The 11,517-nt window shown below is 46.2% G+C and overlaps 1 protein-coding gene across 1 annotated transcript in view; it reads right to left on the bottom strand.

The window, feature by feature from the left end:
- Positions 1-851: 851 nt before the first annotated feature.
- The window catches only part of cnksr1 (connector enhancer of kinase suppressor of Ras 1), a 76,808-nt gene continuing 66,142 nt past the window's right edge, over positions 852-11,517 (bottom strand). The window contains 10 exon segments of the mRNA XM_034195448.1: positions 852-1,805; positions 1,808-1,847; positions 2,680-2,876; positions 3,131-3,173; positions 3,176-3,216; positions 3,305-3,360; positions 6,401-6,407; positions 6,602-6,675; positions 6,965-7,036; positions 7,250-7,323. Coding sequence (XP_034051339.1) covers positions 1,414-1,805; positions 1,808-1,847; positions 2,680-2,876; positions 3,131-3,173; positions 3,176-3,216; positions 3,305-3,360; positions 6,401-6,407; positions 6,602-6,675; positions 6,965-7,036; positions 7,250-7,323 — 996 coding nt within the window. The 3' untranslated portion in view covers positions 852-1,413.

The following is an 11,517-nucleotide window of genomic DNA, read 5'->3' as shown; positions in this document are numbered from 1 at the left end:
TGCAGTTACTGGGCTGCAGCCACTGCCGTGAACAAGCAACTACTTGGACCCATAGGTAAGAGTTACGTAGGTAGGCATTGAGGACTACTGGTCATAAAAAGATGACTTAAAAGCAAAAGTATACCTCTACTACTACTAAACCCTTACACCCCAAACACTATTGCATATTCCACAGCATGCATGTACACTGAATAAAAACATATACAATTCATCTAAAAAACATGAAAATTTTACACTTTATCTACTTTACTATCACACCACTTGCAGTGTCTTAACAAAAATCTGCTGCTGCTACAAATATGAATGGTTTCACTACTGCACTTTCCACTTTTACCATTACCTCAGACACTACACTGTAAATACTTGTGCACTTTTCTGTTCTTACTGTCGAAATATCTTGTCCTGTCATCACCGAGGGAAGGTGAGAAACGAAATTTCGATTCCTTGTATGTCTAGTACATGTGAAGAATTGACAATAAAGACAATAAAGCCGACTTTGAAAAAAAAATACTTGAAGTTAATTTCAAATCTCCCCTAGTCCACAGTACAATGTTTAACAGGTACAATATTGAAATAAATCAAGATTGTGCAAACATATGACCAAAAAAAACAAAAAAAAACCACCATATTCTGGCTGCCCATCTTGACAACTGAAGTGCCTAACGGCTTGTTTTTGTTGTTGCAAAAAGTACACCAAGAAGCTACCATAGTGCCAAATTAATGGCTGTATCACAAACTAAAAGATACTTGTGATATATGCATTATTTGCTGCTCTGTTGGAAGAATTCCCGTGCACACGTCCATGTCAAATTACAATATTTACAACAGGGTTTTTCTGTGCAAAATTTTAAAAACCACCTTTATTAAGGTAATGTCATTAACAAGTATACACAGTATTTATAAGAAAACCATATTTACATCTGCATAACTATTTTACTTTTTTTTTAGTTGTAAGCAAAATATTATTTTTATCATCAGACTGTTAGTAATCATATAAATATATACACTGAATTCATACAAATTTTGGGGTGTTTACTTAAATTTGGTTCAGTTTAAAATGATCTTCCCATTGAGAGAAATAAGTGGTACCAGCATGTCAGGGACATTTCTCAGCGCTGGACGAAAGGGGCCACGCAGGTCTGCTGCTCCGGGAATCCGTGTTATATATCTTTAAAGACCCACAATTCCCCGGCTCGTGGATTGCGCATGCCAACACGTAACACGGCCTGTTTACTAAGAGACAGTTTGATGAGGAAATGTGATTTATTTAATCTTGTGAATCTGGCTGATGGTTCTTCAGATGTCTGAGCAGGATGAAGGTGTGGAAGGTGGACTTGGCTCAGCAGAATCCAGACACGTAGACTCGTGATGTTGATTGTTCATGTCAGTGCAACGTCTCCACTGGGCGGGGCGTTAAATGTAGAAATAGTTCTCAGCGGCTCCTCTGCTCTCTGCCATTTCACTCAGCTGTTTGTTGATGGAATCTTGCAGGGATTCCTCAGAGAGTTCTAAGGTCGGACTGGATTCCTCGATCACGGCGGCCGCGGAGACTTCCAGGTGAACCTCAGAGGGTTCTGCATCCACCAGCTGCTCCCCGTCACTGAGGCTCAATCGATATGCATCGCTGGTTTTTGTCTCTGTCGTGGGCGTCTCTTGAGCAACCGTTGCCAAGGTGACAACTTCAGTGGCCGTGTCCTCCACAGTGACGACCCCTTCCTTGGACTCCCTGTGCGCGGCCAGCTTCTCGATTTCTTGGAAGACTTCTTCATTGTGCTCCTTCCATTGGCGGTACTTCGATGCTGTAGATTGGGGTCCTCCAAGATCTTGTTGATCACCTGAAGCTCTGCCTCTTTAGCCGGCAGAGAGAGAGAGAGAGAGAGAGAGAGAGAGAGAGAGAGAGAGAGAGAGAAACCACACTGTATCTGTAAAACCATCTCTGATATAATTTCAGGATTTAATGGACACGGAATATTTTTGTTGAGCTAGAGAAGTTTTTTTGTTTTTTTTGGGGGGGGGGGGTATCCTATTGTGATAAAATAGTTTTTATCCACCTTTTACGGTGACATCATATTATCATATCATATCATGTTCCTCTGTCCTTTGGCAGAGTTTAACTGAACTTGGTATGTGCTTGATGATCACTTACAGAATTGTCGTTACAGGGTTTGTTGTCCTGGCAAAGGTCAAGGTCATTGAAGCCACAAGTCAAACAAAATAACGTGATCTTAGCAATTATTTTGATTTAATCCACTGCAGACAATATGAGCTCAAGGCATGTTTTCTGTGGTCGACTTCATTCCAGTCATGTTTACAGACAGTTTATTTGAGACAATCATATCTCAATGACCACACTGGTACGAGACAAGTGAGGAAAACCACCAAGACTCCGAGAATTAATAATAATAATAATTAATGTAAATGAAGTTCAAGACATATTCAGTGACTTGGAAATGTTCATGATTCAAAGGTCGTAATTTACGTGTGTAGGAGGGTTCTGGAATTGTCTAGATAAGAGCAAATTGGACAAATTGGTCAGTCATTGATCAAGATCATTGGGGACAAAGGTTTAAAAGGTCTTCAGCTGCATCACGCTACACTGATGTATTATCAGGTGTTAGCGTTGCCAACGTGCCGTCACAGGACTCGCGGACAACCTGACAACCTGATGACGTCGCGGACGTCTTTGGTCCTCACCTTCAGAGTGCTCTGCAGTGCGCGCAGCATGTGTGCCTTCTCGTTGATGACGGGGTTCTTGTTGCGTCGAATGAACGATCTCCTGAAGTGGTCGTGCGTCAGCGGCTGCTCGTGGCCGATCAGAGACACGCCTCCTTCCTTTATGTTGTTTAACATTTTGCCCATCTCATCAACCGGGGCGCCTCCTCATGGGGGGGGCACAAAGATGAAAAGTTAAAAGAGGAGAAAGTGGAAGGTGTTGGGCTGACGGCGTCGCCCACTCATTATGAACTATTGATACACAAGCTGCCAAAAAAATCCAGAAGCAAAGAGCAAGAACACATCATGTTACAATGAGGGTGATTTATCAAAGACAAATGATCAAAGTGAACTCTGGAGACACACAGTCTTCACTGCCGGATGAAAGAAACCACTCAGTGAAAGAGCTCAGGCTTACCTTGCACTCTGCTGCCCCCTGTCACAGGACTCGATAATGGCACTTTGCTCTTGGTTTGGGCCGAGGCAGTGTGTTGGCCTGGATTTCTGAACCACAAACATAAATAAACGCTACAACAACGACGGAGTAAGCGTGTAGGTGTAGTGTGGCGTGAGCTGGTTTTTTTGTTCATACTGACCTTGTTCCTCCTGCGGGCTGAAGGAGACATTTCGCTCTCCGAATCAGTCTCACTGTAAACATTCTGGAAAGCAGACGTTCGGCATTATGTCGGGAGAAATTACCGATCGGCATTAACATGCGTGTGAGCGGAACTCGGTGTATCAGTAGCTTCAAAGTGAAGCTTTCTGCAGCCGCACAAACAAATTTCTGTTATCTGAATTAAAACAGAAAGAGGATTTGCATTTGTCCTTTTATAAATGGTATGAAAATAATAAGATTCCTGACAGAATATAATGAAGTTGAAGGGAAAATTATTATTCTAAGACACACTATCTATGCCGCTATTTTTGTTTATTAATAAACTCTTATCTCGACAATCTATGGCACATTCTGTGAAATGCATGGCACAGGTGGATTTAGGGTATAATCAGATCGATTACAGGGTGCATGATATGATACACGTTAGGGAGCTGGGCCCAAAGGGTCCGGCATTATAGTCACCTCATTATTCATGGGTGTGTAGTGGGCATAACATGAAATAAAAATCAGACTGTCATTGCACAATGCTATTACAGAGGATGAATGCAGAAGTGAGAGGTGTTCTGGCGAGGATACAAATCAACCTGCATGTGATTAGTGCCTGAAATGTGATTTTGTATGTTGTTATGCATTTTTAATGACATATTATCAGTAGTCTAATTTCTGTTTGAAAGAAAATATTTTGAAATCCAGAGCCCCTACAAAAAGTGAATTCCCACCTTTACGCCCACCAGATCTCTACAGCGAGCCCAGAGGAAGCAGTAAAGCAGCGTAAAACTGTGGTAGTTATTAAACGTTTGTATTTTTCTTTTAGTTTTTGCAGTATTTTCCAGACTATACATATGTTTTCAAACTGTGAGACTCTTCATTTTGATACCTGACGAAACCCAACGGGAGCAGCTCACTGGTTTCCCCCAGATTTCTCATTCCATCCTAACCGGCAGATAAAGAGGTGGTTTTTCTTTAAACTCACAGAATATGAGAGAGTTGTGATGTGGAGACTCAGACACGAGAGTTTTGGTTTCGCTCGTTTACTGTGGTGTCATAGTGTTCTTTTTTTTCTTTTCATTAAAATATGATCATTAGGGGAGGTGATGGTCTAGTGGTTAAAGCGTTGGGCTTGAGACCAGAGGATCAGTGGTTCAAATTCCAGCCTGACCGGAAAATCACTAAGTAAGTAAGTAAGTAAGTAAGCTTTATTTATATAGCACTTTTCACAGACCAAGGTCACAAAGTGCTTCACACGATATAAATAGACAATAAAACAACACATACAAATATAGAACAATAAAATAAGTTGACACTAAATGCCAGTTTAAAAAAATGTGTCTTTAGTTGCTGTCTAAAAACATCCACAGAATCCAGTGAGCGAAGAGAACAGGGAAGCTCATTCCAGAGGCGAGATGCCACAGTTTTAAAAGATCTGTCCCCTCGAGTTTTAAAACAAGTTCGGGGAACCATCAGCAGGTTCTGATGGAAGACCTCAACTCCTGCTGGAAACATAAGGCTGGATCAGGTCCTTAATGTATTCCGGTGCCTGCCCATGTAGAGCTCTAAAGGTCAGCATGAGGATTTTGTAATTTATCCTGTAAAAAACAGGGAGCCAATGTAAAGACTTGAGGACAGGAGTAATATGCATTCTCCTGTGGGCGCGGGTAAGAAGTCGTGCAGCAGAATTTTGCACTACCTGCAGGCGGGCCAGCTCTTTCTTACTGAGGCATGTAAAGAGACTGTTACAATAATCAAGTCGTGAAGAAACAAATGCATGCACAATCATCTCTAGCTCATTAAAAGCCACCATTTTGCGTAATTTGGAAATGTTTCGAATTTGAAAAAAACAGTTGTTAACGAGCTGCCTGGTGTGATGTTCCAAAGACATCCCTCCATCCAAAATGACACCCAGGTTACGCAGGCTGCCTTTAACAGAGCTGCTCAGATTACCAAGGTGATTCTTAATGACAGACATAGCACTATCTGGAGCTACAATCAATGTCTCAGTCTTATTAGAATTCAACTGCAGGCTGTTTTCAGTAAGCCATTCTGTAATTTTAGTGAGACAACTAATGAGAGAACAAATTTTCTGTGCTTCAGTTGTCTTAAAAGAACAGTACAGCTGCTAAGTACAACTAAGGGCCCTTGGGCAAAGTCCAGCCTTTGTTTTTTTTTTTTTGCCATTGTGTAGTCAGTACTTTAGCCTTGCCTTGATCTCTTTTCAGTTTTTACATTTGGTTCCTGGTTTGATTCTTTGTTCTCTTCATGTGTGTGTTTTGCATTTATTTTATATTATTGTTGGGATTCTGTCTTTGTGTTTGTCTTACTGCACTATCTTGCACCAGCTTCCCTCACCGCCATTGTAATTCTGTCTGCTCTGTCTTACTGCACTCTCTTGCTTCCTGTCTTCCCTCATCTTTGATTCATCCATCCATAACACTTCCTAAATGTTCTCCACACCTGTATCTAATTTTCTCCTTTTACCACCAGTGTATTTAAACCCTCGTGTTCTCTGCCTGTTTGTTGTAATCATTGTGTCTTCCTTCCAGCCTTATTGTCACAGACCAGTGTTGCGTACCCGTGTTTGACCTTGCTCTGTCTTTTTGGATTTTACTTTTGTCTCAGCCCTGTGTACTATGCTTCTATGTGTTATGAACTCTGCTTATTTTTTGAACCACACCACAGTCTTACGTCTGCCTGCTACCTCCACCTCTCTGTGAACTGTGTACTGAACCCCAGCCTGATTTGTTGATAAAACCTTTTATTACTGCTACACTGTTGCCATTGAGTTTTTCATTTGCATCCTACAACCTTCTGTGCCACGCCTCCTCAAATCTTGACATATTTGAAATAATATCTTGATCAAATTGCCCCAATCACTCTCATATTTTAAAGTGAGGTGCAGACTGGTACTCACTATCACTTGACAAAGTTTGATCAGGATCTGATCCAGATTGTGAATTTTGTGGACATTTTAATTAATGAAAAGCCCATAGGGTGTACATTTTGAATTATATCTCAATCAAATGTGCCTCAATCATTCTCATTTGTGACAATGATGTGCAAACTGGCACTCTCAACGAATAGACTAAGTCTGATTCGCATCCTAGGACATGCTGGACAGATTATATTTTCCAGATGGCTTGGGAACACCTCAGGAAGAGTTACAGGACTTGTCTGCAGATAGGGAAGTGTAGGTGGGGCTGCTTGCTCTGCCACAATGAATGGATTTAAACAAATTATTCAGGAGTCAACATGGAAGAAAACAAGAATGTTTCCCACCTTCTTCACTGTCTGGTGGGTCTTTTTGGAGATGCTTCTGTTTCTGTATGGCTGTGATCAAACAGTTAATCCATCTGCACAACAAAAAAGGACAAAGCATGTCAAAAATAATGACAAAAATACTTTTGTTTCAGTCACATGCAGGGCTGAAATTCCACTAAAAAACATACAAAAAAGAAGCACTGCTAGTTCACTGTAGGGGGCAGTATAAACCAACATTTGTTTAACTGACACCACAACAGTGACACGATCTATGGACTGCATTACAGTGATATATGAATTATTCAACATGTTCACTTACAATGCTTTGATAATGGAATAACTGGCAAAAAGAGGTGAAGATTTGTCATTAATCAGACGTACTTGCTCATGTCACTGACATTGTCGGCAGCGAAGAAGAAATTCTGAAATCGCTTGTGGCACATTTTAAACACACTGAGGGAAACAAAAGAGAGAGAGAGTTGCCGGAGTGAGGTGGTTGAATCCGCCAGAAACCCATCACGGAGAAATTAAAAGCCATACGTCACATACACAGACATTCACACAGGTGTGCAAATGAAACGGTTTCAAACAGCCTCGGAGCGACACATTACGAAGCCTCACTCATACAGGATTAAACAGCCTGACATTATCTTATTTCATGCTCACAATTTTCTTTTGTGCTCTCCGGCGCTCTCGATGCTGTAGCTGCCGATACTGACCATACCCTCCGCCTTCTCGTCCTGTATCGACACAGAGAGCATCATTAGCAGAAAGCCGAGTTTGAGTTGGGATGGGAGTGGTGTCGACTTCTACAACCCTCCCGTCCCGTGCACCAGCAAAATTTTATCTATATTCTTTTTGTAAATTGTTTCGTCAATTGTGTCGGTAGCATGGCCCAAGCAGAGGGTCACCCCCTTTGGGTCTGGTCTGCTTGGGGTTTCTCCCTCAAATCACTGGAGGGCGCTGTTGCGTGTGTGCTTGCTGTGTGTGTTGGTTGGGTTGGACCTTGCTTGTGTGAAGTGCCTTGACGTGACTCTGTTGTGATTTGGCGCTATATAAATGAAAATAAGTTGAAATAGAAGTTTTATTTTTTACCATCTTCATTAAGTTCACAATAGATTCACAGTGTTATGTATATCACCAGTATGATCAAAATTGGTGGCCAGGTGGTTAGTGTGCTTGGTTTTAGTGCAGAAGGTTCCTGGTTCAAACCCTGCCCATTTCACCATGTAATATGGAGTTGTGTCAGGAAGGCATTTGGTGTAAAACCAGTGCCAAATCAACATGCTGCTTTGGTGACCCCGAGTGAAAACAAGGGAACAGCCGAAGGGACTTACTTTTTTACTTTTTATGATGAAAATTAAACCTTTGTGGAAACTTTTCAGGTTTTTATCCACATTGGTCAAAATTATATATATATATATATATATATATATATATCCCCCTCTAGCTGCCACCTTATCGTGGTGGGGGAGTTTGCGTACCCGGATAATCCTAGGAGCTATGTTGTCAGGGGCTTTGTGCTCCCTGTAGGGTCTCCCAAGGCAAAGAGGTCCTAGGTGACGGGTCAGACTAAGGGCAGTTCAGAACCTCCATGACCAGTAAAAGATCAAGGACCGTGACGTCGCCCGGTATGGCGGAGCCGGGGTCCCACCCTGGAGCCAGGCCTGGGGTTGGGGCTCGCGCGCGAGCACCTGGTGGTTGGGCCTTAGCCCATCGGGCCCGGCCAGGCTCAGCCCGAAAGAGTGACGTGGGCCTGCCCTCCTGGGGTTCACCACCTGCAGAGGGGGCCATGGGGGTCGGGTGCAGAGAGGATTGGGTGGCGGTCGAGGGCGGGTGGCCCGGCGGCCCGGTCCATGCTCACAGCCCCTGGCTGTTGGGACGTGGAATGTCACCTCGCTAGGGGGGAAGGAGCCTGAGCTTGTGCGGGAGGTTGAGAGATACCGACTAGAGATAGTCGGGCTCACCTCCATGCACAGCTTGGGCTCTGGTACCCAATTCCTGGAGAGGGGCTGGATGCTTCATTTTTCTGGCGTCGCCCACAGGGAGAGGCAGAGAGCTGGTGTCGCATTGCTTATTGCTCACCAGCTCAGTCGTCAAGTGTTGGAGTTCACTCCGGTGAACGAGAGGGTCACGTCCCTACGCCTTCGGGTCGGGGACAGGTCTCTCACCGTTGTCTCGGCCTACGGGCCGAGCAGCAGTGCAGAGTACCCGACCTTCCTGGAGTCCCTGGGAGGGGTACTAGATAGCGCTCCGACTGGGGACTCCATTGTTCTCCTGGGGGATTTCAACGCCCACTTGGGCGGCGACAGTGAGACCTGGAGGGGGGTGATCGGGAAGCACGGCCTCCCCGATCTGAACCCGAGTGGTGTTCAGTTGTTGGACTTCTGTGCTAGTCACAGTTTGTCCATCACGAACACCATGTTCAAGCACAAGGGTGTCCATAAGTGCACGTGGCACCAGGACACCCTGAGCCGGAGGTCGATGATCGACTTTGCAGTCGTATCATCTGACCTTCGGCCACGTGTCTCGGACACTCGAGTGAAGAGAGGGGCAGAGCTGTCGACTGATCACCACCTGGTGGTGAGTTGGATCCGCTGGGAGGGTAGGAAGCCGGTAAGACCTGGCAGGCCCAAACGTATCGTGAGGGTCTGCTGGGAACGACTGGCGGAACCCTCTGTCAGCGAGGTCTTCAACTCCCACCTCCGGGAGAGCTTCTCCCAGATCCCGGGGGAGGTTGGAGACATGGAGTCCGAGTGGACCATGTTCTCCACCTCCATTGTCGATACGGCTGCTCGTAGCTGTGGTCGCAAGGTCTCTGGTGCCTGTCGCGGCGGCAATCCCCGAACCCGGTGGTGGACACCGGACGTAAGGGATGCCATCAAGCTGAAGAAGGAGTCCTACTTATCTTTGTTGGTAGGTGGGACCCCAGAGGCAGCTGACAGGTACCGGCAGGCCAAGCATGCCGCAGCCCGTGCGGTCGCAGAGGCAAAAACTCAGGTCTGGGAGGAGTTCGGGAAGGCTATGGAGGAGGACTATCGGTCGGCCTCGAAGAGATTCTGGCAAACCGTCCGACGCCTCAGGAGGCGGAAGCAGCTCTCCACCAGCACTGTTTACGGTGCGAGTGGGGAGCTGTTGACCCTGACTGGGGATGCTGTCGGGCGGTGGAAGGAGTACTTCGAGGATCTCCTAATCCCATCATCACGTCTTCCGAAGAGGAAGCAGAGACTGGGGACTCCGAGGCGGACTCATCCATTACCCAGGCCGAAGTCACTGAGGTGGTTAGAAAGCTCCTCGGTGGCAAGGCTCCTGGGGTGGATGAAATCTGTCCTGAGTACCTTAAGTCTCTGGATGTTGTGGGGCTGTCTTGGCTGACACGCCTCTGCAACATCGCGTGGTGATCGGGAACAGTGCCTCTGTATTGGCAGACCGGGGTGGTGGTCCCTCTGTTCAAGAAGGGGGACCAGAGGGTGTGTTCCAACTATAGGGGGATCACACTCCTCAGCCTCCCTGGTAAGGTCTATTCCAGAGTACTGGAGAGGAGAATTCGACCGATGGTTGAACCTCAGATTCAGGAGGAGCAGTGTGGTTTTCGTCCTGGCCGCGGCACACTGGACCAGCTCTACACGCTCCATCGGGTGCTCGAGGGTTCATGGGAGTTTGCCCAACCAGTCCACATGTGTTTTGTGGATCTGGAGAAGGCATTCGACCGTGTCCCTCGGCGCACCCTGTGGGGAATTCTCCGGGAGTACGGGGTCTGGGGTCCTTTGCTAAGGGCTATCCGGTCCCTGTACGACCGCAGCAGGAGCTTGATTCGCATTGCCGGTAGTAAGTCAAACCTGTTTCCAGTGCACGTTGGCCTCCGCCAGGGCTGCCCTTTGTCACCGGTTCTGTTCATTATTTTTATGGACAGAATTTCTAGGCGCAGCCAGGGTGTAGAGGGGGTCTGGTTTGGGAACCACAGAATCTCGTCTCTGCTGTTTGCGGACGATGTGGTTCTGTTGGCTTCGTCAAATTAGGACCTTCAGCGTGCACTGGGGCGGTTTGCAGCCGAGTGTGAAACGTCCGGGATGAAAATCAGCACCTCCAAATCCGAGGCCATGGTTCTCGACCGGAAGAAGGTGCTTTGCCCTCTTCAGGTCGGTGGAGTGTCCTTGCCTCAAATGGAGGAGTTTAAGTATCTCGGGGTCTTGTTCATGAGTGAGGGACGGATGGAGCGTGAGATCGATAGACGGATCGGTGCAGCATCTGCAGTGATGCAGTCGCTGTATTGGACCGTCATGGTGAAGAGAGAGCTGAGCAATCCTCACCTATGGTCATGAGATTTGGCTCATGACCGAAAGAACGAGATCGCAAGTACAAGCGGCCGAGATGAGTTTCCTCCGCAGGGTGGCTGGGTGCTCCCTTAGAGATAGGGTGAGGAGCTCGGTCACTCGGGGGAGCTCGGAGTCGAGCCCCTGCTCCTCCACGTCGAAAGGAGTCAGTTGAGGTGGCTCGGGCATCTTTTCCGGATGCCCCCTGGACGCCTCGTTGGAGAGGTGTTCCGGGCACGTCCCATTGGGAGGAGGCCCCGGGGAAGACCCAGGACATGCTGGAGGGACTACATCTCTCGGCTGGCTTGGGAATGCCTTGGGGTTCCCCTGGAGGAGCTGGAGGAGGTGTGTGTGGATCGGGAGGTCTGGACGGCTTTGCTTGAGCTGCCGCCCCCGCGACCCGACTCCGGATAAAGCAGAAGAAAATGGATGGATGGATGGACATACATACATACATATATATATATATACACACACACACACATATACATATATACATATATATATATATATATATACACACATATACACTCAACAAAAATATAAACGCAACACTTTTGGTTTTGCTCCCATTTTGTATGAGATGAACTCAAAGATCTAAAACTTTTTCCACATACACAA

This window comes from Thalassophryne amazonica, chromosome 19 (assembly GCF_902500255.1).
Source record: "Thalassophryne amazonica chromosome 19, fThaAma1.1, whole genome shotgun sequence".
Lineage (NCBI taxonomy): Eukaryota > Metazoa > Chordata > Actinopteri > Batrachoidiformes > Batrachoididae > Thalassophryne > Thalassophryne amazonica.
Note: the sequence above shows the minus strand (reverse complement) of the source record. Positions and strands in the feature narration are given on the sequence as shown.